The sequence below is a fragment of the Amblyomma americanum genome, chromosome 4 (assembly GCF_052857255.1).
Source record: "Amblyomma americanum isolate KBUSLIRL-KWMA chromosome 4, ASM5285725v1, whole genome shotgun sequence".
In the NCBI taxonomy this organism is placed as follows: Eukaryota; Metazoa; Arthropoda; class Arachnida; order Ixodida; family Ixodidae; genus Amblyomma; species Amblyomma americanum.
The window spans coordinates 210,270,666-210,297,243 of record NC_135500.1 but is presented as its reverse complement, the minus strand read 5'-3'; the positions used below and the strand labels follow the sequence as shown (position 1 = coordinate 210,297,243).

Here is a 26,578-nt window from a genome sequence, read left to right as displayed (position 1 = left end):
TCACCTTCCCGGTACGCCGTATTTCGGGAGTCAGGAAAGCAATTCAAATCGGGAGCAGTAAAGTCCGGATGAGGTCAAGCAACACGCCTTTAGAATATCAGAGGCATCGTGATTATTACAAGCAACCTGCTCGAGCTGTACTCCATTCTTTGCCGTCCTTTATAACATTCGTCATTCCTGAAGCGTTTGCCGTCCGACGCCTTGATCGATAAATACGGAACGGAGCGGCACGATTAACAGTGCCTCTTGATGGGCTAGCTGGTGGAACATTGTCAGCGCCCGTCCTGGCCGTCTTTCTGTGTGGTTTGTGTCAAATCTTGAGTGGCACGAAAAGAATATTTGTGAGATATACGCCGGCGTATGACTTCCCAACGGCGCTCGTATCGCCGCTCTCGCGGGGCGCTGCCGAGGAACCGGCCACGAGTGACCTCACTGGTTCTGGCGACGCGATTGCCGCGAGTAATTGCTGATTACAAGTTGCCACTCGGCGCGCCACATCATTCGCGCTGGCAGGCTGCCAAGCTGTGCACGGTCGCACACGTTCAGACCGCGCGGCGGTGTGGCAATCCGCGCGATGCTGAGAATTGACAGGCGCGCGCTTTGAAAGACGCTTCGATGTACAGAAACGCGCTCGTTGCCGCGCCTGAAAACGCGTCTTTTTTTTTTATTGCACCCGGCCTCGGCGACGCGGAGTCACGGCCTATATAGTATACCTGCGTCCCAGCACGCTCTCACGCTAAAAATAAGAGAAAATAGAGATGTCGCGAAGACGATGCGCGGCTTTCATGCCGCATTGGCCACGCCCACTTCCTGGGCCGAGTGACGTCTTCTGGCCTCCTGCGCGCGTGCCTTGGCGTACAAATATAGCCCCTTTCGCGTTGATTATCAGTTGGGGCACGCGCGCGCCAACCGGAAATTGTGTCCGACGGGAACACGGGGCTGCCGGCGCCGCGGCGCGCGCGCGTGCCTAGCGCGCGGTACCGGGAATTCCCTTTCCTGTGTCGAATCGGCTGTGGTCGCGCTGGAGCGCCCGAGGTTGTGACCCGCGCGCGCTGCTGTGCGGGGAGTGGAGCGAGGCTTCGCGCTCCGAATATACCGCGTGATAGTCAGACGCGATTTGAAGGTGATCGCTTTAGGCTTAACCCGTGCATGAAAAAATTAGAGATCACTGCGCCTACCGCATTGTAAAGGGGGGTCTGGGGGTCCCTCAAGTGATCTGCGATCACTTTTTACCCGGACCACATCTATGATGTAAATAAAATAAACTTGAAACTTGAAAAAGCATGCGTGAGCGTTGACGCCTCCCGTACACTGGTCGCCTTTCAAATTTGGCGCCATAATTGTTTTCTCGCTCACTTGATTGATTGGTTATCGATTAACTCTGATTATATCCTCGTTTCATCCCGGCAGACATTTCGAGTTTTCAAATTTTTCTCCACACTTCGTTGCCACCCACTCACTATATATCCGTCCGGTCTGTTTACCCGTCCATTACCTTTTACTTCTCCTTAATTACCTAATTCCCTCCAATTTATCATTCTTTTCTATACTATAACCTGGTTACGTACCGATCACATCACTGGTTACGTGATTGCCTATTTCGAGTTTTCAAACTTGTCGCCACGCTTTGGCTTCGTCCACACTTCCCGTTTTTCAAATTTGGCGCTATGCTGTAGCTCCGCCTACTTCCGGCGTTTTCAAATTTCGCGGCATTTTTGGCTCTAATTGACTACTTATCCGATTTCAATTTTTTTTGGCAGCATCCTCACACCACCCTTTTTCGATTAAAACCACTCGTTTGACGCTACCTCTTCTGAGTTGCCCACAACTGCTGCCGACACATCTTGCGGACATGATCCCCGCTGACATAGCCTAGTAAAGCTTTCGCTTTAATAAGCTGGCCTAATGCTGGCAATTCTTGCAAGAAGGCTAAACCAAACCCGTGCGATTTGTCAGCCGCTTGGTTCCGCTAACGTGCGGTGTGATTTGTCACTGAAGGGTAAGTAACCATCCAAGGAGGCCGCAGCTGGAACAGGACAGCGTTTATTGAAGGCAGTGGGTGAGGCCTTCGTCGTGGAGTGGACGTGGTTGGGCTGATGATGATGAAGTAACCATCATACCAGGTACATTGTTTTTCTATCCTGTTCGGGCGAAACGACCGCGATAACATTCAGACTGGGTTAGACTGTACCGGATGCCCGTAACACTGCAGGCCGTAGCTATCGTCGTAATTAAAAAAGAAACATAAAAATTCGAGAAGGATCCGGCACCAGCAAGTTAAAGCTGGCGGACTGCTGTTACGATGGATTTATGGATGCACAAGACAGAACCCTTTAAATCGGGCGTTGGCTCAAGCCACCTACCCATGACTCGTGAAATTTCACTCTACCCGCTTAAAATGTATTTTCCTTTGAATAAGTCAACCCCGCTCAAGCACTATAGCGCCCACCGCTCCCTCTAGTATTCTTAAGTGGCACTGTTAAAGTTCCAGGTCGGCAGTTTTGCCGGAGGAAGAAGGGACAGGTCAGTGGTCAGTGGCTAGCGGCTGAAGTCCAGGATTCTTGGGCATCAGTTTTGAATATTGCAATATTGTAAGTGACTATTATGAAAATATTGAAGGTAAGGGCCTGTGTGCTAGCTGTGCGATGTCAGTGCCCGTTAAATATCCGCAGCTGGTCGAAATTGTTCCGGAGCCTTTCACTAGGGCACCTTTTTATTCTTCTTTCGCTCCTTCCTTTATCCCTTGCCTTGCGTCGTGGTTCGGGTGTCCACCGAGATATGTGAGACAATTACTGCGCCATTACCTTTCCTCAAAATCAATTTTCAATTTTCAGTGGTCGCATCGAGTAGGTAGGACTGCCATAGAACACCAATGGAGAACGTTTTGGAAGATAGCAAAAATGTGAATAGCAAAAATATGCAAACATGCCGAAGGAAGATCTGCAAATATATTTATTGTTGTAGTGATATCTTACGATACGTGAAAAAGCTGCGTTCATAAACTTTTTCCCGTTGAATGATGCCCCTGTCCAGGATTTCGGGGTATGCTTGCTGTCGCCGCGAAAAAATGTTTCCAGAAAAACGAATGATTGCGAGAAATGAATTTCCGCTAACAGAGCTGGGATGGAGATGTCCTCTTCCCTTTAAGGTTTTCTTTTTTGCCAAATCCCCCAACGCTTTGCACGGTTTTCGCAAATCGATAACGATATTAATACAGTGGCCAAGAAGGGATTCTGACCTCGCGGCGTGGCAGTCATGGAAGGTGTGACCTGCGGTTATATCCCGGTCCTCCGTGCGTATAGTGTCCGCCGTGAACGCTGCACTTCATCGTTGGTCACTGCACCGCCGCCCTACTTTCCGCGAGCCCTGCTGTCACGTGCTGGACACGAGAAAGAACGATGAAAGAGAGAAAGAGAAACAAGCGGAGCATCATCACTTCGCAGCGCGTGCCAACTATCTTCATCGTCGTCTGCACCGCTCCACATGGCGTGTCCGCAGACCCACGCCCGCTTATGACCTCGGTCGAGTCTGCCCTCAGTCATGGCCGCAGGGGTGGCAGCCTACCCTTTGTACGAAAGCCTTCCGGCTGCCCGAGCAGTCTTCCACCTGTTCGGTGCAAGACTCGATCTCGAGTTCCGCGGCTCCGAGTCCCGCTGTGGGGACGCCGGGCGAGGGCTGGTCCACCGCGCCACAGGCGGAAACGCGGGACGCTCTTGGACGGCTGGCGGCGAAGACGACGACGTCCCATCCCCGCCACGTGAGGGAGCTCTTCGCGTCTGGGCGTGCCTCGCGGTCTCGGGACCGCCACACGCGTGTTCCATCCGCGCCAGCAGACTCTCGAGTACTGAGACCTACGCCGCGGTGTCTGTGCCTTCTTCCAGCAGCCTCCTCTGATAACCCTTCGCCGGCTGAACGACACCCCGCGGCCCAGTATGTCTGTCGCCGAGATAGCCATGGCGCTGGAGACCGTCGTCAAGCACAGCCGTCGGAGGTACGTTATGCGGCCTTCGATTCTTGACCGTGACTTCGGCGTTTGGCGACCCGCCCGGCCAGGCCTATTTAGGTAGTTCCCGCTCCGTGTGCTCCCGATATAAAGCGACGTGTGAACGAGTATGCGGCCACGAGGCGGAAACACTTTGGCCTACTCCTCTTACGCAGGAAGGCAGGACGTCATTAGGCCAAATTGCCTTCTTGTCGTACCGAGCGGATCTCGAGCCCTTGCATCGTCTTCAGGTGACAGTGCTCAAGCCAGTCTGGAGTATACCACTTTCCACTTTTTTTTGTAGGTATATTATTCGCGAAATGGAACTGCTGGACTGCTGTTTTACGGAAGAGTAATCGACTAATGTCGAAGATGAAACATTGCCGCGATTTCACTTTCGTTCGCTGCATCGCCTTCTCAGAGAAAGGTGCGCAAAGCTCCGCTCTAGGATTTTACGAGGCGCAGTAAGAGTCCAGGTTGTTTAACGGCCGTCCTGCCTTGAGCTTCTGCCTCGGTTAGAGATTTTCACCGTTCACTCTCGCGGATGTTTTTTGACGGTCCTCACAATATCTGCTTACAATGGAAAAAGCTGTACTTTGGTCTCGCGCATGAAAGATTACCCCTTCCTTCGGTGTTTTCACCGTAGTCAAGCCATGAATTATGCAATATTTCATCTGTCCTGCAGTGAGAACGTATTGTGAGTAATATGACCTTATCATATCATACTATTAGTATCATGTTACCGTAATTTGAACTTACCAGTGCAACTTACCAGTGTTTGCTTGCTTTCTGAAGGGCCGCAGTATTTTTGTACATTGTGTGATTCTAAATTGTTTGTGCTAAGAGTTTTATATTGTGTTTCAAAGAAAACGAACTCATTTGGCTGCGATTAATATGAAGTCCGGAGCATTTATCACGATCGTCAAACTGCCCTTCAAGAAGTTAACAAAAATTAATGTGGATTAGCTCAGCTAATCCAGAATATACAAAGCGAAAGATGTCGGCGTTCACTATGTTCATTGGCGTTCGCGTTTACAATGTTCTAGACGGCGATGGCTTTGAGGAAAGGAAGGGCGCACAACTGGCTGCCTGGATATGCGGACGCCTCATTCGTGATTTGATACGTGCGGCGGTGTTGAGAGAGAGATGTGGCCTGAATGCATTAGCGCTGACAGTGTTGCGGCTGACATGCGGCACTGCAGCATTAGCTAGGTCGCAGCGTTCATTTGGTGATCAAACTCATGCGATCAACCATTACCTGCATGCATGCTACCTCCCAGGGTGGCAGGGAGGGTGCGCTGCTTATCCATTGTGCGGAACGCAATCAAAGCAGGCTTTTGCAGTTGGACACCAACGCCACGTACATGAAAGCGAGACTGAGGTCTACACTGACCCACGGAGCCGGTTGTGCGCCTTTCCTTAGGTGAAAATGAACGGCCTTTGCAAAGTTGCCAACGCCAATGAACTCTATGAACGTCGTCGGCTCACTTGTTTGAACGCGACAGCTTTAAGGAGCTCGTGTCGCAGAAAAGCTGGTGTCGTCGGCGGCGTTGACCGTGATCACGGGAAGGGATTTTCCTTCCCTTACGGCGCGGTACGGGTGTCCAGCGAGAATTGAGACAGGCGTCATTTCATTTTCCTTCCCTTACGGCCCGGTTCGGGTGTCCACCGAGATATGTGAGACACGCGTCGTTTTCTTAAATTGTCCAACGCCCCACGCGTCGCGCCGAACGGGCGATGGCGTTCCGTGCACCCCTTGGCAACGCTGCGACACGCTGTCGCATCTCACACTCAAAGACGAAGCTTAAGCGTCCTCCAAATTCTTGCTTTGTTTTTGAGGAAAGGAAATGGCATGGTAACCGTCTCACATATCTGGGTGGACATCCGAACCGCGCCGTAAAGGAAGGGATAAAGGCGAGAGGGAAAGAAGAGAAAACTGAATATTGAAAGTTGGATTTTGAGGAAAAGCGCGGTGCTGCGCAGCGGCGGAACACCTGTGGCTCAGTGCTACTATAGTGGCGCATGCGCAGTAGTGACTAGGGAGCGAGAGAGAAATACCAGCGGCGAGGCGCGCGATGTGACGTCATGTGCCTCCTCGAAGCACCGCCACGGCGAAATCGCAAGTTCGCAGCCAGTAAAGCTTTCACTTTAATATCGCTTTCATGGTGGCATGGATATTGACGTTTGATAAACGCCCCCGTCTTTCGAGAATCCATTAAGATTCACTTGCGTAGGTGTACAATTTTGAAATATTTTTCAGCTTGGAATTAAGACGCGTTGATTGTAAAATACGCGATATACAGCCTTTTTGGGCTGGTTTAGGGATTCTTGTGCTTTGTCTTGCATACAGCCTCACTTGTACTCTCCATGCTCTGTACACTTTGTTCCAGCAAGCGCACTTCTTACCGAAAAAAATCCTGGCTACACATTTCGTGAAGAGCGCTGCATGCTGCAAGTTGCGTCCTGCAGTGGCAGTTGACTAATATGGAGGTTATGTTTCAACTCGCTCCAATGTATACATCATAAAGTAGTCTGTGCTGTGCCCCGAGTGTTTTCTGAGCATCCTTATGTTTTGCATCCTCATGTAAGGGCATCGAGTCAAAGGCCGGATTAGCCCAATCCTGCCCTACGACGTCAATGCTGCGTGGTAGTTCCGAATACTTGTCAAGCGAAAGATTAATAGCGACAAGCTGCTTATAGGCCTTTTCACTGTTTACAGATTAATGTGCTTTCTGGACTGCGCTGTGTGTGAGCAGTAAGTTTCACTTGTCCAATTGGCCAATCGGAGCACTGCTGCCACAGCACAGTGGCAATATGGGTGCGCCCAAGAGGCTAAATATGCAAAAGCTATAATCTTCCGGATTGGTAATATCGCACGACCGTCGACGGCACGGCATGTCAGCGCCTTATAACGATGATAAACATAATCTCATTTTTTCGCGCTGGGGCACAAAATTCTCTCGAGGACCAGCGTCATTTTCTTCGCTGTTCCGTTCGGGACACACGCCGTGGCACATCTGTTTGCAGAAAGTGGCGTGATTGTGTGATCATCTCCCGCGATTGTGTTTCCACTCCGCAGCTGACTACGACAAATCAAAGGATTCGTGTTTGAGGCAATATTTCGTGCGAGTTGATAACATATTTTTATGTGTATTGTCATAAAGTGGTGACTGCATTCCGGAGAGCAGAACGGCTGCGAAAATGGTGTCTAAACAAAACTCTTTATTTAGGCTGACTTGCGCCCACAATGGGCTGAATCACTAGGCGGCGGTGAAGCGACAAGAGTGCTCGGCGGTCGTCGAACAGAATGCCCGCCGCTGTCGGCCGTGCTCAATTTAAAGCTGATAGCGAACTTTCCAGACAAAGCGCGCAAAGTTACTAGAACATTCCGGAACAACGTAGTATCAGCTCTGCATGGCTACGATCAATCAAGATAAATCTAGTCTAGTCTTGCGTCGCATACAAATCGATAGTGGCGTGGCGGCAGATTTGAAGAATGAACAAACACTGCAAAGATTCGCGGCAATATTATCATTGCGTTTTGTTGTTGTTGTTTCGCATGCGTGGGCACCAGTAATACGAAAGAAAAGTGGAATGGTCGTCACGTTGACAAATGTTACTTAAAGTGAAGGACGTTTGTCCTCGTGAACGGACAAGCGCTGCAGACAAAACTCGGTCTGGGCAGGACTTAGAGCGCATACGCGAACTGTCGCTGATTTCCCAGCTTATTGCCGTTATAAAGCGCTGACTTGCCGCTCGGTTGACGGTCGCACGATATTAGACACATTTAGCATACCGTGTACCGTGTTCCAGTTAGCGGGGTACCAGGAGAGCCTTTCTACCGCCAATGCGCATGCGCATGCGCAGATCGCCTTGGCGGCGCCAGATGGCGCCACGTAACCGGGAGCTGAAACGGCCGTAACCGCGGCAGGGAACGGCTGAACACTTGATACTTTTCTGTAAAGGGCTTCACCCTACAGTGGAAAGCAGCGAAGGTGATTTATCCAAGTCATTGGCGTTTAAGGACAGTGAAGGGATAGTAGATTTTAAGCGGGTAGAAATAACCAAGCGAAGGTTATCTGATTGGTGGCTAAAATCAAGAGAAGAGCAAAATTTCACAAGTCATGGCTAAGTGACCACCGCCCGATTTCAAGGGCTCAGCCGTGTTCATCCATCCATCCATCCTGCACGCAAGCCGTGTTCATCCATCCATCCATCCTGCACGCACGCCTCCGGCATCGGGACCAATCAGCGCGTGCTTACTGGCAGTAGGCGGGATCCCGGTACTCAGGTAACGGTAACACGGCACACGGTATGCTAAAGGTGTCTATTATTAAAAATCAGGGAATGCTGCACATGGCGACAACCACCAAGAGATACGGAGAGCAGATTGAGGAAAATTAAATGCTCGGGACGTACTGCTGCGGCACGGCGTTTCATAAAATGGTGCCAGTCTTGAGAAGAAGTGCTGTCCGTCGGCTCACCTACGCTCTCTCCGTGTCCCTGCGCAGCGCCAATGGCGAGGAGACGGACAAGCGGAAGCGCCCCATGCGCTTCTCCGGGCAGCACGACATCCGGCTGCTGCAGGAGGTGGTGAGCCTGAACCCGTTCAAGGACACGCCGCCCACCACCACCTGGGCGTCCATCTCCAAGAACCTCGAGCACCTGTTCATGATCAGCTCGCGGCGATGCCGGGAGCGGACCATCCTGCTGCTCGACCAGTTCATCAAGGGCGACTACCCTAGCCTGCAGCGGTACTGCACCAAGGAGGAGTTCGCCATCAAGGAGCAGCTTCTGCAGCAGGTAATCCCTTACAAAGTGGTCTATAGACAGTCTATAAACTTCTTATAAACTCTATTGCCTTCCTATAGATATTTCTTTTTCTTTATTCATAGTCTATCGACTTTCTATAGACAAAAGTCTACTAAAAGTGTATGGCCATAAATCTATAGATTGCCTATAGACTGACTGTAGGATTCGCATTGCCTATAGACTGTTGTCTATGGATTCTCTATTAGCTAGTCTATAGACCTTATAGACAGAAGTCTATGGACAGTCTATAGATTGTGTAAAGGCATTTTTGTAAGGTATGGGAGAATTTACATGGCCATGTCTGTGTAGACGACAAGCTCGCTGTTCGGCCAAGGACCTCGTCTAAGGAATGATGGTCTAGTCTGTGTTGCACCTGTACTGGTGAGGACAAAAGTAAACGGAGCGCGTTCTCCTCTAGGTGTATCTACACCTATCCTTGCAGAAGTCAAGAAAACTTGTATGTCCGTCCAAGACCGTACCAGCGGTGCAATCTATCATACCTTCCTCGGCAGTAGCAGGCCAGTTAAGCGCACACTGGTTGAGCGCCTTGCACAGGAAGAAATGCCCTCACAAATCAGACAAAATTGAGGAAGGCGCACCATGGCACACGCTGCGCCGCGTGAGCGTCAGAAGTGCGCGATGCGGGATGTCGGCATGAATTTACCTCATTTAAGGCTCTTTTCAGGCAGATAAGGGCCACCACATAACTGGAGATAATTAAATCGCTGTGACTCCGCATTCTGACTCTCTTCCTATTTTGCCCTTTTGTTCACGCCACCAAAACGTGGAAAGAGAAGGAGCCTATTGATAACTTTCTACTAAATGAACTAAGGTTACAGAGGGATTAAACGCGAAGTGTATTCGGGGCTATGATGGCACTGTGGAGCGTCTGTTGACTTCGCAGTAGTTGGATATACGTATATGGCATATCTTTGTGCGCAGGAAAACATGATGCCCCTCGGCCTTTATCTCGTCTGTAAATTTTGTGAACATGCGAAAAATCCTGCTTAACGCTGGCAATCAAGTTGGAAGCCCGGAGCTCGAAGCAGCAGCGCGCTTTCCGATTCTTTATCTTCACCACGTGTGTGGTTCGCCTCCATCAATAGTTCATTGCATTTTAGCTTTCATTTCGGGCTGTTGTGCTGGTCCTTGTAGTGGTCGCGAAAGTGTTTTTCTCCCTACGAACCTGGCTCTCTAATTTGGTTATCAAGAAAGCAAAGGTGCAGTACCGTCTCACTGTCAGTGGACACCTGAACCGCGCCATGGGAAAAGGGAGCAAGAAGATGAAGACGGAAAAGAGACAGGTGCCGTAATAGGGAATTCCAGATTAATTTCGACCATTTCGGGTTTTTTAACGTGCGCTGACATCGCAGAGAACACGAAATTCTTTTCTTTTTTCTTTTGTGCGTCTCGCCTCCGTCAAAATGCGGACGCCGCGGTTGGGTTTGAACCCGCGTCCTCGGACTCAGCAGCCGAACACTCTAACCGCTGAGTCACCGCGGCGGATAGCTCCCTAACACCGTGCTTGCGCCTAAAAACGGGGCTGCTTTCTCGGCAGGCACGTGTCTCATCTCTGTAAAACTTTGGTGTGTGCGAACGCCAGCGGAGGGCCGTGACCTTACTTAGTCTTCCTCGTATAACTTGCTGCTCGCTCCGCCGGTTTGTTTCCACCGTTCATGTTTGCGTTGTGGGATCCCCCAAGAGAAAGGTAGAGGTGGAAGGCGTCGTACGGTTTCTGAAAGAGCACGCAGAATGTGAAAGCAGCTGTTCCGCCTTCTCATTGCACGGCACTTCGTTATAGCCAGGTATGTAGAGACATGCAGCCGCATATACGGTAACGCCTACTTATTCGTTGAGATGAAAACGAGCTGATTTTCTAGTTGAAAGGCGCCTTCAGTGGTGCGCCAGGTTGTGGACCTTTCTTGACACCCCGCTCCCCCAGTACTTCTATTTCCCGTCGTTTTGCACAAGGTTACCCTAGCCCTACCATGCTATGTGCCTGTCATGTAGGACAGCGGGCAGGTATGGCCCTGCAGGCCTGGTACTCCTCATTATCAATTATTTAACTTAAATCTGTCCCGTACGCAATCTATCGCACCTTCCCACGTTGTCTCTTGTTTGTCTTCTACTTTTTGGGTAGCTGAGTAGCTTAGGCGGCCACCGTTCAGTGAAGCAGTTATACGGTTCCCGCGAGAGAGAGAGAGAGAGAAACTTTATTAGGTCCATTAAGGGTTTAGCGTTCGGTCTTCGTCTGCATCGCTGCAGACTCTTGGCCTTCAAAGCAGGGTTGGTCCCCTAGTCCAGGGCTCCACTGAGTCGCGGTGCTTCGTTTGCGTGCTGCACCATTGCCCGCGAGCAATTTCAGCAGCGGTACTGCCACGGCCACTTTACTACTTACTACTGCTACTACTACTACTACTACTGCCACTGCTTCTACTGCTACTACTACTGCTCCGACTGATACCACTACCACCATGACTGCTGCTACTACAACTACTACTACCACTACTGCTACTACTAATATTGCTATGAACACTATTACTCGCATTACTGCTACTATTGCTGTTAGTACGGGGCACCGTATTGAGTAAGACCCGGTATATATCCTCTCCGCGCAGGTTCTGCAGCAGTACGAAGACGGCGCGGGCGGCTACAGCTCGCGCATCGGTGGCGGCTTCGTGACGGCTGCCGCAGCGGCGGCGGATGAGGAGGAAGACGATGATGACTTCGACCCCGAGAAGATCCGACCGCGAGTCATTCTTCAGGAGGACTCCACGTCTGATGTGTACACCGCTCGGCAGGGTGAGCAACGGGAACTTTTGCTTCTCCTTCTTCTACTGCGTTTCTTAAAAAAAAAAAAGTTGCTGACAGTAGCCAACAGACTACAGAATCAGGGATGGAATTCCTGAGCCAATTGCGCCAAACTGCGCAAACTGGCAAATCGTGCTGCATGCTGCTACATAACCGAGGTTTTGGTCGCTTTTGCTCCACACCTGCGTCAAAAGGTAATTGAAAAACTTTTACGAGAACGAAACTGAAACTGAAGACGGTACTTTCACACGTTGGGTACATGGTCTTTCCACATTAATAGGCACCTTTAGCATACCGTGTTACTGTTACCGGTACCGGAGTATCGGGAGCCTGCGCGCAGCCAATGCGCATGCGCAAATCGCCTTGACGGCGCCAGGAACCGGGCAACTGCGCGCGCCTGCAGCATCTGGACCAATCAGCGCGTGCTCACTGGTGGTAGGCGGGCTTCCGGTACTTCAGTAACGGTATGCTAAAGGTGTCTAATGTCACACAAAGTAGAAATATCGAACTATTCAATATTTTGAATAGTTCGTGAACAGAATCTGATGTTCTATTTGTGTCGTACCGCGCTTTTTCCGTGCGAAGTGTGCGCCGAATATCTGAAAAATACGGATTTTCCTGCACCCCCTTGCTTGCGGTCAACTATTATTGCATTTCTAAACAGCGCTCACCACCTTGGCACGCACGATCTCGTGCTTGTCGCATAAATGATTCCGCGATTTCATCGTGTGGTCGTCGCCAGAACGTGGCGCTAGCGCACGCGCGATAGTGCCACGCGATAGTGCTAGGCCTTGCGAGAAAAATTCGTTGATGAACATCGGGAGCCGCCGCAGCCGCGCTCGTATCAGAAAGCAAGTGCAGCTCCGCGAGGCCACGCCACATTAGACACCTCTACCATACCGTGTAGCGTGTTACCGGTACCAGAGTACCGGGAGCCCGCTCACCGCCAGTCCACACGCGCTGATTGGTCCCGATGCTGCGGGCGCCGGATACCTGGCGCCATCTGGCGACGTCAAGGCGATTTACGCACGCGGATTGGCTGCGCGCGGGCTCCCAGTGCTCCGGTATCGGTTAGCACAGTACAAGGTATGCTAAAGGCTAGACACCTCTAGCATACTGTGTACCGTGTTGCCGTTAGCAGTACCGGAGTACCGGTAGCCCGCGCGCCGCCAATGAGTATGCGCAAATCGCCTTGATGGCACCAAGTGGTGCCAAGTGCCCGGCAGCTGTAGGAGCCTCCGCCTCCACGGTACATGGAGGCTCCCTAGGCAGCTGCGCCCGCGAGTGCCGCATCGGGACCAATGAGCGCATGCGGACAGGTAGTGGGCGGGCTTCCGGTATTCCGGTAACGGTAACGCTAACATGGTACACGGTATGCTAAAGGTGGCTGGTGTTTACTGTTAGCGTTACCGGAGTACCGGGAGCCCGCCCACCACCAATGCGTATGCGCAGATCGCCTCGAGGGCGCCAGATGGCGCCAGGTACCCGGCAGCTGCACGCACGCCTGCCGCATCGGGACCAATCAGTGCGTGCTCACTGATGGTATGCTGAAGATATGTATTGTCTCGTGCCATGACGCAGCCGACAGTTGGCGGTGAACGCGCTTGCGAAGGATGTGAACAGGCGCCAGTGCTGCTACATTTCTTGATCACTAGGATGCGCGGCGGACACAAAAGCGGGGCTTGTAGAGGACGGCGGTTCGGGCGAAGCTGCGACACTCGGGCACCTTAACGGTGCATTCGCTTTGGCCACTGTCACCCTGCACAGTTTGTCTGGCGTACGCGTCCGCACTGGGGAGCAGCGCAGATACAGCTCCCACTGCATGGTGACGTGGAGTTGAAGGATATATAGTCATAATGTTTGTGATAGGTTGAAAATTGAAGGACGTCTTGAATGTGTTAGTGTGGCGTAACATCAATGAGTGCCGTTATTTTACTTAGTTTTGTCCGAATTACGTTGTCAGTGAAGCACCGACCTTTTAGTTTTGTGATACAGCGCAATGATCGGAAGGACGTTTGGTGCAACATATTGAGCAAACAGGAATGGGTCAAATATGACTATGAGGCCGCGGTTAGAGCGCTCAAGCACTTAGTGCCTTGCGCCCTTGTGTGCTTCTGTCATTCTTGTCCCTGCTCTCTTTTTCAAAGTCAAGGCCAGCCGCCGCGGTGGCTGAGTGGTTATGGCGCTCGGCTGCCGGCCCGAAAGACGCGGGTTCGATCCCGGCCGTGGCGCTCGAATTTCGATGGAGGCGAAATTCTACAGGCCCGTGTACTGTGCGATGTCAGTGCACGTTAAAGAACCCCAGGTGGTCGAAATTTCCGGAGCCCTTCACTACGGCGTCTCTCATAGCCTGTGTTGCTTTGAGACGTTAAACCCCTAAAAACCAAACCAATCAAAGTCAAGGCCAGAGATGTTATCATCTCTGTCTGTTCGTTTTCCTCCCCCCCCCCCTCTTTTTTATCATAATAAACGTGGATGGAATAGCTGAAGTTATACTTTATTACGCTAAGCAGTGATCGCTGTCAAATTATAGGGGCTACCTCATTGAGCATCTATAGAAGAGTCACTGGAAGCTTTGTCAGCGTACCGCATTCCTCCTCTCCACGCCTGGTGTTTCCAGAACGACAATCCTCTTTGTGATGTCGCGCCTATCTGCCTTCGCAGCGTCATTGTTTTAGGTTTGTAATTTAGAACTCTGCACAATCTTTGAACCTTGTTCAAGCAGCACCTTGGGCATAAGGTTTGAAGGGCATCACTTTATGCAATTTACCTGTAAAGCCTCGTTCAACCTGTTCTCGCAAAACCTCTGTGCTGGCAGCCGTGTACTATCGGAAGAAAAAGTTCACGGGACCTGGGTGCGCGGAAAAAAACTTTATTCGGGCACAATCACGCAAGGCAACTGCCTGAAATGTGTGGAAGTTCTGGAGGCCTATATATGCTACTTCCTCTGGCAACAATATCAGGCGACTGGGCAGCGAGATAAAGCTACAATAAATGTTTTCTGAAGAAATCGCATCCCGTAAACTTCTGCTGCCGATAGTACCTTCCATGCCTGGTGGCACGACGAAAATCAATGCGATAACTTTTTTGCCGTCACTCTGAAATCTTGCAAATCTCAACGCCATCTGTCCTCGCTACGCTACGTGTACAGTGATGAGCAGCCCTGTCTATAGCGCGCCGACGGTGCTCAGCGGAGCAAGTCAGCGCCATCTAACGTTAGGCTCTGGGTTCGAGTTATGCGTCCCGTGAGCATGCGCGGCCAAAATAAAGCGGTACCTGCTCGTGGGTTCTCCGCATCCTTTCCGCTCAGTGCTTGCGCTTCACGCCACCAGGGCTGCGCTGAATACATGTAACGGCGGCCGGAAAACCAACGTGTTTCGCGCTAATCACGAGACGGCTAGGCGAGCAAGTGATATCGGGTGATCGCGCGTTTCAAACACGGATGAGACTGCGTGTGCGAGAATTGGGCCTAGTTGGTTGTCTGCTTTCGTCTTGTCCGTATAAGGTTGCGCGTTACCACACGCACCATGATTTGCAGGCGTATTGTTTGATGTCGTCTATTTGCGCTGAGCTATCAGCTAAAAGGGACACCGCATTTGGCATTCGTACAGATCAAGGAACTTGGATACAGAAACGCGCGATCATCCGCTATCACTCGCGCTTGCTTGCCTGGCCGTCTCGTTACAGTCGTGAAACACGGCGGCATGGCGACGCCCTGGCCATCGTCACAGCGTCTCAAATGCAGGCAGTGCGGCCCTGGCGGCACGAAACGAACTCACAAGACGAGGGATCGACAAGGAAACGATGAGCAGGCTTCCCTCTGTTTTTGCCGCGCATGCTCACGGGACGCATAACTCCATTCCAGAGCCGAACGTTAGATGGCGCTGACCTGCTCCGCAGAGCAACGTCGGCGCGCTCTAGACAACGCTGCTCACCACTTAACTTCAACTTGCCATCGAAAGGAACCTGCTAACCCGAAGCGGCACAACGAGTTCGCAGTTCTTTGGCGTTCCCGGATTACTGCGGGGTAGCCTTACGCCTGTGCGCGTCGCTTAGAATCGTGGGGTGAATTGCAGACTTGTCGGCCGGTGCTCACGCACGGCGCGGCTTAGTAAATACCCCCTGGTGTCAAGAGACCTTTGAGATGTATGCAAAAATGTAGGCATAGTCCGTTTATAAGCCTTATACCACCTGCTAGGTTCTCAGCGCTAAACCGGACACGACGCAGGCGCCCAAGCCCCTCTGGAAGATATGCTTTTGATGAAGATAAATGGCACGTTGTCTTCGCGTAAGGCTAATAGCCTGAACTGAATCGTCTCCGTTGGGGAAATCCCTGATGTAACCACCTCCGCACTGCGGAAAAGGGAAGCTGCTTTTGTAAAATATGTGTTCCCTTTCTCTGCTTCATGTGCGCGTGTGAGACAGGTTTGTGACGCACGTGGGTAGGTTAACAGACGAATTTAGGCCGATGTCTTACGGGCCACCTGCCTGCGTGTGTCTATTAGTTGTGAATCTGCTAATATTGCCGTTCCGGTGACATGGGCTCCCTCCTTAGCCCCGGCCACGGAGGAAGACTATAAGGAGTGGAAACTCCGCCGTCTGCGGCGACCAGAAAAGGTCACGAGCCCGCGGCGCCACTATCCTGCTGGCGGCCTGGAAAGAAACTACTGAAATTCAATGTCACGGTGTGCCCGCTGAAGCAAACACCCGTGTCGTCTGCTTTGAGCGAGCGCCGCCGGAGCCGCCAGCCCGGGCGCTGCATTTTTTATTTTTTTTTCCTGCTGCTTGTACGAGGCGCCGCAAGGCGCCGCCACTGCATGCGCCCCCGTCGGCGCATACAACTGTGACTTTATCTGTTCGCGCAGACGGGAGTTTCACCTCCTGTATAATCTTGCTCCGTGGCCCCGGCCTATCGCACACGATGGAGGGTGTGAAAATCTGAATAATTTTCATTTGTACTCGTAAATCTATATATCATTTGCGCACATTATTACATAAACGGCCTTTCCCGACGTATTCATTATAGCAAGGACCGGGTTTCGATTGCCAGAAATGCAAGCAACTTGCTGGAAAAAGGCTCGGTTCAAAAGCTAACCCTAGCGCAACACAGCCCACCGTTTCTGTGGGCGCTGGAACAAATTTCAATCTTGATATTGATTTAATATACGCGCCTTAGTATTTGTGCGAAGTTTTATTGTTCTTGAACGCTCGGAAATTGTTATAATCCGCTGATTTGATATCTATGGTAATCATGCTTTCTTTAAAAAATCGACCTTTTTTATTCTTCAAATGATGGGGCCTCTAGGAAAAAAATAATGGAAGTTCATAATTTCTCTCGCATATTCTCGGTGCTTGGACATTACAGGGTCTAATGGTGCTAGTGATGCTACTGCCATTCACTTTCTTCTGTTTGCCCCAACAAACTTCCTTCGTGGCATCCGGAAACGATCGATATGTATGTGTAAGGGGCACAGTTTTTGGACTCTGCCAAGCACTGTTATCTCTAGTCTAAAATTACGCTGTCCTTTTATTGAGCAAATTTGCCCGTAAGCAAGAATTTTGCTTGCTTGTGGCTTCTGCCCAGGGCCGTGAAGTTGCTAATACTCACAGTGACCTCTTGACTCACAAACGATGGTATTAAACGGTGGCTATCCTGATGAGCACACTTCGTGAATTCAGGGCTGCGATCCAGAAAGCCTGTTTATTGCTCGAACATTTCGCGTGCGTTTTTCACCACGTTCGTCACTCGTGGTTAAGCGTGGCACACCTGACTGACAACTTGGCGCGTGCTCCAAGGTGAAGCGGAGGGACATTAGGAAGTGACTGAAGGACGTCTGGGCCGGAACACTTAGCTAGACGCCTCAGATATTTGAATAAACTTGTTTACGTGCTGCAATCTTCGCCTCGTGCTATGATTTGAGCTTTAGTATCCCCAGCCCTTTTCAGACTGCGTTTTCTTTTCCCACCAACCGCAGTGCTTCGTAGCTCGTGCTTGTCGTGGTACTTAAGTTGGACGCAATAATAGGTCTTGGCATAAATACACCACCCTTCGGAGACTTCACAGACTGTTCATTTCACTTCCTTTCCAAAGGTACGGTCTTGATTAAAAGTCCTAAGGCCACAGCGTTCAGATGCAGCGAAATGAACGTTCTTAGAATGCTCCGTGTAGCGGATCATTCAAAACACAAGTCAAGCAGGAAGCTTCTCTACCGCAAGAAGAAACCTTCTGCTATCGTTTCAAGGTCATTCAGTTTTTAATAGTGCCGTAATGGCTCTGTTATGCGCCTGAAGCGATAAGCCTTTGGCCTTAAGACTATTGACCAAGGCTGTACATCTCTTGAGCAAGGTAGTGGAGAGAATGGCGGAATTTGTCCCGAATAACTGCATAACAGCCGCGAGAGTAAGACTACTAAATTCCGGTGGTCTTTCGTACATCACGCGCTCGCTTTTTTTTTTTTATAGATAAGGTCTCATGTCCGGTTATTACGGACACAGGTAGTTTAAGGTTTATGTGCGTTTAACGTACCAAAGTAACTCAGGCTATGAGGGACGCCGTAGTGAAGGGCTCCGGAAATTTCGACCACCTGGGGTTCTTGACGTGCACTGACGTCGCACAGTACACGGGCCTCTTGAATTTCGACCCCATCGAAATTCAACCGCCGCGGCCCGGGATCGAACCCCCGTCTTTCGCGAACACACAAAGGCGCGGTGCCTTGTTCGTTGAAAGCAACAAATCAGAAGATGTGGGCTGGGTCTGTCTCGCTATTTGCGCGGCGGACACACGAAGTGCCGGCGCTCACCTAGCTAGACAAACTCAGCCCAGATATTCTGATTTATTGCTTTCAACGAGCAAGGCACTGCCGCTGTAGCTTAGAAGGGTTCCGGACCGGAAGGTTGGTCTACATTCATGTAGAAAAGCTGCGCACAACAGGATTTAGCATGCTCAGAACAGCAGAAAGAACAAAGAGGAACAGGTGTGCGCTCGTCTGTGCTTCTGTATATGTATCGTCCGGATGTGCGCAGCATATCTGTAGGCTTTTATTCTGCAGATGAACCTTCATTTTCACATTCATTATTTCATTAAGTAACAGCTTAAACGCACGATTTTGTGCCGTGTCTTGTGTTCACTGTAGTGTTCTGGACGCAGGTGGCAGCGAGCTCGAGCAGCAGACGCAGAACGGCACGCCCTCTGCGAAGGAGCACACGGCCCCATCGGCCAAGCGCGCGCGCATGACTGCCCCATCGGCCTTCTCCATCAGCAGCAACGCCAATGGCAACGGCAATGACGCGGGCATCAACGGCGGCCTCACCGACGACGACGGAGGTCTTGAAGAGCTCGCCATGGCCGCCGCCATGGGCGACGTCAAGGCGGCCGACTTCCCCAGCCAGGTGGTCTCGTTCCTGCTCACGCGCCAGGCCAAGGAGATGCACGTGCGCGAGAAGGAGCTCAAGCTGCGCCGCGAGGAGCTCGACCTGGAGCGAGCCAAGCTCAAGCTCCAGGAGGACCGGCTCGCCCTCGAGAAGGCGCGCTTCGAGATCGAGCGCCAGGAGCGCGAACTGCGGCTCCGCTCTGAGCGCCAGGAGAGGACGCTCTTCATGGAGGTGCTGAAGAGGGTCGTCAGCTCGGGGTTTGCGGACTCCTAGCTTGTTGGCCACTCGTTGCCCGCCATTTTCGGCCGTTGGCAACTGTGGTGTGTGTGTGTCTGTGTATGTGAGTGTGCGTACAACGCGCACCGTGTGCCTGTTTTTTTGTTCGCGGCAGTGTGAGTGTATGTGATGTAAACATAAAGAGACCTTGTCCTGTTGATGCCTAGTGTCTGCCAGTTTGTCGATGGCACACGGTACCTGAGTTGAGGGGGATCCAGAAACGAACGGTGGTAAAGGACGAAGGCGATAAGGAAAGGACCTGAAGTCATGGGTCAAATGAAAATGGCATCACGTTATCGTATACACCGATTCTGTGCCTCAGCCCACCCTGATTTAAATGAAACTTTCATTGTGGCTAAACTTCAAATCCGCTTCCACACAAATCCGCTTCCATTCAATACAGAATGTTAAAAAAAGGGGAGGGGGCAGACAATGCAGTGAAAGCAATATCAAGCGAAAACAAATTTTTTATGACTGCCACTTTACTGAGCTTCTAGTCGTGACGTTAATTTCTTGTATATTACTCTTGAAACGTTTAGGGCTATATGAGTTGAACGAAGGGTTTAGTAATCTGGATCAAGTACAAGGAGCGCCCGAGTCACAGCCCCCCTGCATAAGCTTCGGTGTAGACGCTATCATTGTTCTGCAAGGCTCAAAAGAAAATTATCTTTTCTGCAGGCTAGTTCTGCAACGCCATTAGACGGTAATCTTTTGTCTGCATTCAGAAAGCCTGTTCCCGCGGCGTTACCTTCGTTGTCACCTTCGTCATCGCGTTTTGGGGGCCCTCCTGTTTTGAATGGGATTAAGATATTTACTTTGCTCTTCTTCGTGCCCTTGCAATGAGTAAGCGTGCTTCTCTGCTGTGCTTTTGCCGCCTGTCAAGTGAGTTTTGTATGTTGTGCATTTCATAGAAACTGCATTTGAGATTGGCACCTGAAGCCAGTCGGGTTGTTCAATACAGCGAATGCGACTCCCGCGTAGAAGATGGTACAGCTTCGCCTGAGTGGAAAAAAAGAATCAGCAGCCTGAAAAGTGTGCACTGCAGAACAAGAAAATGCCCCTTCAAACCAGCCCCAGATCTTCTGCTCTCTCATCTTCGCACATTGTACTTTAAAGTGATGAAAAGCAAGCGAAGTGAGCCTCCTTTGCATCTTGCTTAAGAACGTCATAAGATTCACTTCTTCGTTTCAGAAATGTGAGCATCTAATTCACTGCATTGTGCCATCAGAAGCGTTTGTTCGCAATAGAAAGTGGCATCTTTTGTTTTGCACTAAAAGCGCTGAGCAATACCTTTCTACGCTTCTCTACCTGCCTAGAAGCGTCAGTGTTTGTTTTACAGCTGGTTACATTGAAAGCTGCTAGGAGCAATGAAACTGAGGATTCGAAATTTGAGCACTAATTGGAATCTGCAGTGTTCTCTTCACGCTTCTTGTCCTCACGTGCAAAAACATTTAATGCTGGGATTTCTTCCCTCACGAAGAGAAACACGCAAATATGCTTGGTCACTATGAGTGGGTGGAGGTGAAGGGGTGTCCCCAGGGAGGGAAAGTGTGAGCGAGAGAAAACGTACGCCTCACCATTCGTAAGTGTTCGACTCGGGACCACCGCTATAGCATTTTAAGAAGCCTCAGTCACCCTTGTATTTTATTCTATTCTATTCAGCTTTGTGACCGTTCTCTGCGCAGTTGTATCTTTCCAGACCTGCGTGATAGTGTTTCACGACGACCGTGTGCGCGGACCGCACAGACATATCTTGATACTATACTGCACCTAGAACTCAGTCACACATCGCTCCCCCTGCACGCGTCACATCCGTAGAGATAACAAAGGCTGCTGCGCTCGTTGTAGGCAGCTTGGATGCTTCCGGTGTTCTGTTGGCATCCTTGCAATGCAGAGTGGCCTGTACATGCCTTATAGTGAACCGCACGGCTGGGGAATTATTTCGCAGTGGGCACGCTATTTATGTGCTATGTGCAGGTGCAAAACTCGCTCGCTAGCTGCGAATAACTACACCTAGACTGCCCGGACGCGCGCATTGTAAATACTGAAGCAAAAGGAATTAGCAGGCTTCCAGAAATGAGTGGAGCATGCTTCCCAAAGGTGCACTAGAAGCTCACGCGATCCTACTAGTACATTTGGCTTCCACAGTTTAGGAAAAGATTAGTTATCACACTTTTGTTGCCACCTTGACGAAGTTCAGGCGGCATTCGCTCGCAGCAATTTCGACTGTAGTATGGCCTAGGCTGTAAGAAAAGTCTTGTATCTCGCGGCTTTACTCGTCCCTCAACTTTTTCAGCCGGCTGTGGACTCCTAGTTTCGGGTGAAGTTATGTTCTAAGTCAGCATGACGCACGATAGGCGTCTCGAGTGTTCAGTTGCGTTGCGTCCACACAAAAACGCAAGAGAAACATGGTGTGTCATTGTGGTCTAGAGTTGAGTGTTTCATCCTGAAGAAAATTCCTCTACGCTGAAAGAAAAATAACGCGGATGATATGGCATCTTACAAAAACACAAGCTTGTGAATTTTTCCTTTGTTTCCTATAGGTAAGCAGTATCGTGTGTTCCCAAACTCATGCACAGTTTTCCCGTTTGTTTGGCAATTGAAGCCAGGCGCGGTCTTTTCTGGACTGCTCTATCTGCGGAGTGCCATTTTTCTCTTTCGAACATTATTCGCACTTGACGACGAATCACGCAAGCCTCGTACGTAACCTAAGCGGTCTCGGAAGCACGAGCACTTTTGCTTCAAATCTGTGACTTATGATATCGCCACCATGTTTCACTTCCAGCTCTGCAAACATTTGTGGAGTGTGGTGTCGACTGTTCCTGAGAAAGGCGGTCCATATATTGCAGCACGTTGCCGGTGGTGTGGCGCCATCTGTTGCGATTAGTGTTGAATACTAGAAAAGCAATATCGCTGGTACTTTCAGCAAGTGCCATTTCAAGAACAAAACCAAAAAAGCGGGCTGTCTTCTTGAATGGCAACTTCGCCAGTGATAGTAATATGAAACGACAGGTTTCATTCCTGCTCGCGGTCTTCCTCGTCACGCCGCTGATGACTGTGTGCCATTTTAGGCGCTGATCAAAGACGCTGTTCTACGCGGTGTCCCCTGGGTTCCTTTTTGTTTTGTTTTGTTTTGTTTTACACGGTGCGCGCTCTGCCCATTTGTGATCCAGTGCACAGTATGCAGTGTTCCGTGTCGCTTCTTTTTGACGTGTATGCTCTGTTTCTCTTTCTTCAAGCGAGGTTACCTTGTTGCAATGCCTTCGACTGTGCCCTATGCAAAGATTCTTGTTTTTTTCATTGCTATGTGACAGAACTGTTGCTCCAAGGTTGTGCATCTGTATCTTCTCCCCCTCCCCCGCCTTCCATATCTCTTCTTACCGCTGTTATCATTTTTAAAATTTCTTTTCCTTTTTCCAAAGTTACACTGCCCTTGATGCTCAGAGATAGCTGAGTGTCTCCTATTTTCAGGGTTGTTTTTTGCCATGCAGTTTCTGTGGCAGCCGCGGCCAGTGACTCCCTTTGTGTTATCTGTTTCCAGCATTCTCACAAGAACTGTTGAGAGCTTCACTTCGCACTTTACATTCCAAGGCTGGAGCTCCATCTTATTGTAATGCCCAAACTTTCAATCTTTTATTGCTTGTCTTAAGACTTTAAAATCGTTAGCCTTCTGCAACATCACCCTCTAAATTCCTAACGTTTTGATTCCCGAGCATATCAACCAGTTCGGACATCTCAGCGTATGAGCAAATTACTACCTCCCATGCGGAGCCTGCGTGAGCGTAGGACAGGACAAATCAGACACTAAGCACTGAACAGAATTTATGTTAAAAGGACTTAAAGCATCATAAGATATGCCTCCGTCTTAGTCTTGGTTACTGTAGCTTCATCGCGGCATCCGACAATACCATTAATGTATCGTATGCAAACGTGCTATTTTACTGCCTTTCACGCTGAGTTGCGCATTTGTTTTGCACTGCGGTAAAAGACAATGTTTATCGCCTGTTTTGGCCGAATTCGTGCGATATAACCTGCGAAAAGCGCTGATATTTGCGCTTTTTTTTTGCCCAGATGGCCGCTTCGATTATCTGCCAAGCTTGGCGGAAGTACAAAAGATTATAGATGTAAACGACATATCTTATATTTCGAAAGCCGCAACTGCAAGGACAGAATGCGATTTAAGCGTGTTTTTGTGTATGTACTAAGCCTAACCTTCTGCGCAATGGCGACAGAATCTCTCGCCATCGCGTGCAGCGCCCTTTTATTTTTTCTCTTTGCTTCTGCAAGTTGGCACAGAGCTTGTGTAAGCCAGTTCCTAGTATCATTATTAATTTGTGCTGCACACTAGCGCTCTTAGTGTATCTTCAAGGTTGTCCTCAGTACGCGCAGTTGCTGGGGCGTCATCGATGCCAAAGTCGGTGTCGATTTCAACAGAGTTTGTTGCACACTGTCGCGCCTTTGTGATATAAATAAAACCGTATTTATTGATTACATCGTCTCTGTTTCTGCCGCAGCAGCCGCCGTGGTGGCTGAGTGGTTATGGCGCTCGGCTGCCGGTGAACGCACTGAATGTCGCTAACGGAGCTTCTTCGCAAGAGAGTGCTCACTGTGCGAATCGACAGACATTCGTCTTGTTGAAGGTGTAGTTGCGCCTTTCTAACCGCTTGTTCTCGTATTCTGTCGAATATTCAATGAGCAAAAAAAGAAAAAGGACAGCGTGCTGGCAGAATCACATATATACCATGTTCACCTGCTGTCGTTTGCACTAGGTTCAGTTGTCGCGGGCCCGTTTCGCTTTGGGAATTCTGTGTTGCCCCAAAACTCACTAACGGTAAACAACTTTGACTACTCCTCGGCACGTTACACCGGTCGCAGTCATTCGTCACTCGGGTTTTTCTCACTTGGCAATAAAGGTCATCGCATAAACACATCTCCATGTGTGTTCACATTTCACGAAGCCGCACACCCTGAAACTGCAGCCAGGCGAAGCTGCCGAGAACGTTGCGCGGTCTTTGCTGGCGTAGTTACGCTTCATGAATAACATGCTCGCAGAGTTGGTGAGGTGCTCATGGGAGACACCTTATGACGCAAAAGCGCATAGCCACGCATATCGAAAAAGGACTGCATAGCAAAAAATAAAAATAAAGAAACTAAAGCAGACGAAAAGTCGAGTTAGATGTCTCGACGAGGAACACGGACCGCCCATATGTACCAGCGCGTAAACCTTTCGTGCGCATGCGCGCACACAACTCCACACACAAATTACTGGATGACATCAACGCAATGATTAGTGGTCTTTATCTGCGTTACATGCACGAAAACAAAACGTGTGGTACGATAAACGATTTTAACTCGTACGCTGTGATTCTTATAATAAAGACAGAACAAAAACGCAAGCATGAGTACAGAATAAGGGATGAAAGGGGGGCAGGACGTATATTACACAACACTGATAAGTTATGGTCAATTAAGATGACATTTGATAGCAAAGAAGAATAAAAGCAGTTGAGGACAGCGAATCGGCCGAAGTGACGAGGTTGATTCAAGTGATTCAAGTTCCGTTAACCTAACCAGGACTGATATGGGCATAAGGCACATATGCCCGTATGGCCTCATATCACCGACCACTTCGCCGCCGCAGTGGCTGAGTGGTTACGGCGCCCGACTGCTGACCCGAAAGACGCGGGTGCGATCCCGGCCGCGGCGGTCACATCTCGGTGGATGCTGACGAAATCGGCACTGGGAACATACAGGATCTTTAACAGCGCAGGGGACAAATGACGTGACTGTGCACTTGTCAGGTCCTTTGTCCCCTGCGCTGCTGAAAAAACCATGTCACACCAACTTGCCCAAGCTTCTACAGGATCTTTAAGCAGGAAATTGGCAAAGAAAATATCTATGATAATTGTAGGGGAAGCTCTTTCTTGTTCGAGGCCAGGGCGGGAGTTTTGCGGACTGAGACATACAGAGTCAGGTACTACGAGATAGACACGTTGTGCGGTGCGTGTGGAGAGGAGGAGGAGACGGCCCAACTCTTGATACTTTTCTGCAAAGGGCTTCACCCTACAGTGGAAAGCAGCGGGGCTGATTTATTCAAAGCATTGGGGTTTTAAGGACAGTGAAGGAAAAATGGATATTAAGCGGGCAGAAGTAATTAAGCGAAGGTTATCTGGTGGCGAAAATCAAGACAAGAGCAAAATTTTACGAGTCATGGCTAGATGGCTTGAGCGACCGCCCCATTTAAAGGGTTCAGCCTTATCCATCCATCCATCCATCCATCCATCCATCCATCCATCCATCCATCCATCCATCCATCCATCCATCCATCCATCCATCCATCCATCCATCCATCCATCCATCCATCCATGCGTCCGTCCGTCCGTCCGTCCGTCCGTCCGTCCGTCCATCCATCCATCCATCCATCCATCCATCCATCCATCCATCCATCCATCCATCCATCCATCCATCCATCCATCCATCCATCCATCCATCCATCCATCCATCCATATTCCCGATAGCCCTAACAAGACTGGTTCTAATCAAAGCATTATGCGCTTTCCTGTGCTGGAGCGGACAAGTAAAGTGATAACAGCTGCGTCCGTTAGCCACGCTTGCTCTTTCCCTGGTTGAAAGTGAGTGACGCGCCTGACAGTAGCAGTGGCGGCAACGGCTATCGACCAGCAGCTTAAAAGCCTGCCTTCATATTGCCGCGAACCTTTGTAGTGTTTGTTTGTTCATTCTTCAAAACAGTCGTCACGCCGCTTTATCGTTCTGTTTGCGATGTAAAACGCGACCAGATTTATATCGATTGATCGCATCCAGGCGGAGCCGCTTCTACCTCGTTCCAGAATGTTCTAGTAACTTTGCACGCTTCATCTTGAAACTTCGCTATCAGCACGGCCGGGAGCGGCGGCCATTCCGTTCGACGACCGCCGAGTGCGCTTGCTGCTACGCCGCCGCCGAGTGATTTCAGTCCACTGTGGGCGCAAGTCAGCCCGAACAAAGAGATTTTATTTAGGCGCCATTTCGCTATCGTTCTGCTTTCCGGATTGCCGCCACTACGTGACAATATTACAGTGTCAACGGATGGCCAGTCTTTTCGATGGCTGCCAACTTCACTAGACAATCTGTGCAGCCATTTCAGTGGTAGCACCCTGTTCCGCCTACAAAAACCAGATGCAACGCAGCATCCCTTCGCATGTCTGGCATTAGTGGTGGCGGCCACGGCTATCGACCAGCAACCTAAAAACCTGCCTTCATGTTACAGGTTGGTTTCTTGCTTTACTGTGCTGTATCTTTTTGCGCCACCGCCGCTGCTGTTGCTGC

At 50.2% G+C, this 26,578-nt stretch overlaps 1 protein-coding gene across 3 annotated transcripts in view; it reads left to right on the top strand.

The window, feature by feature from the left end:
- LOC144129242 (uncharacterized) overlaps positions 1-23,743 on the top strand; it is a 51,473-nt gene extending 27,730 nt beyond the window's left edge. For 2 of the 3 annotated variants that reach the window (XM_077663249.1, XM_077663250.1), the window contains 3 exons: positions 8,494-8,785; positions 11,413-11,596; positions 18,753-23,743. In XM_077663249.1, coding sequence (XP_077519375.1) covers positions 8,494-8,785; positions 11,413-11,596; positions 18,753-19,249 — 973 coding nt within the window. In that variant the 3' untranslated portion in view covers positions 19,250-23,743. Of the gene's footprint in view, positions 1-3,792; positions 3,992-8,493; positions 8,786-11,412; positions 11,597-18,752 lie in introns of those variants that run through there. The other variant, XM_077663251.1, reaches the window with a different exon arrangement.
- The last annotated feature ends 2,835 nt before the right edge of the window (positions 23,744-26,578 follow it).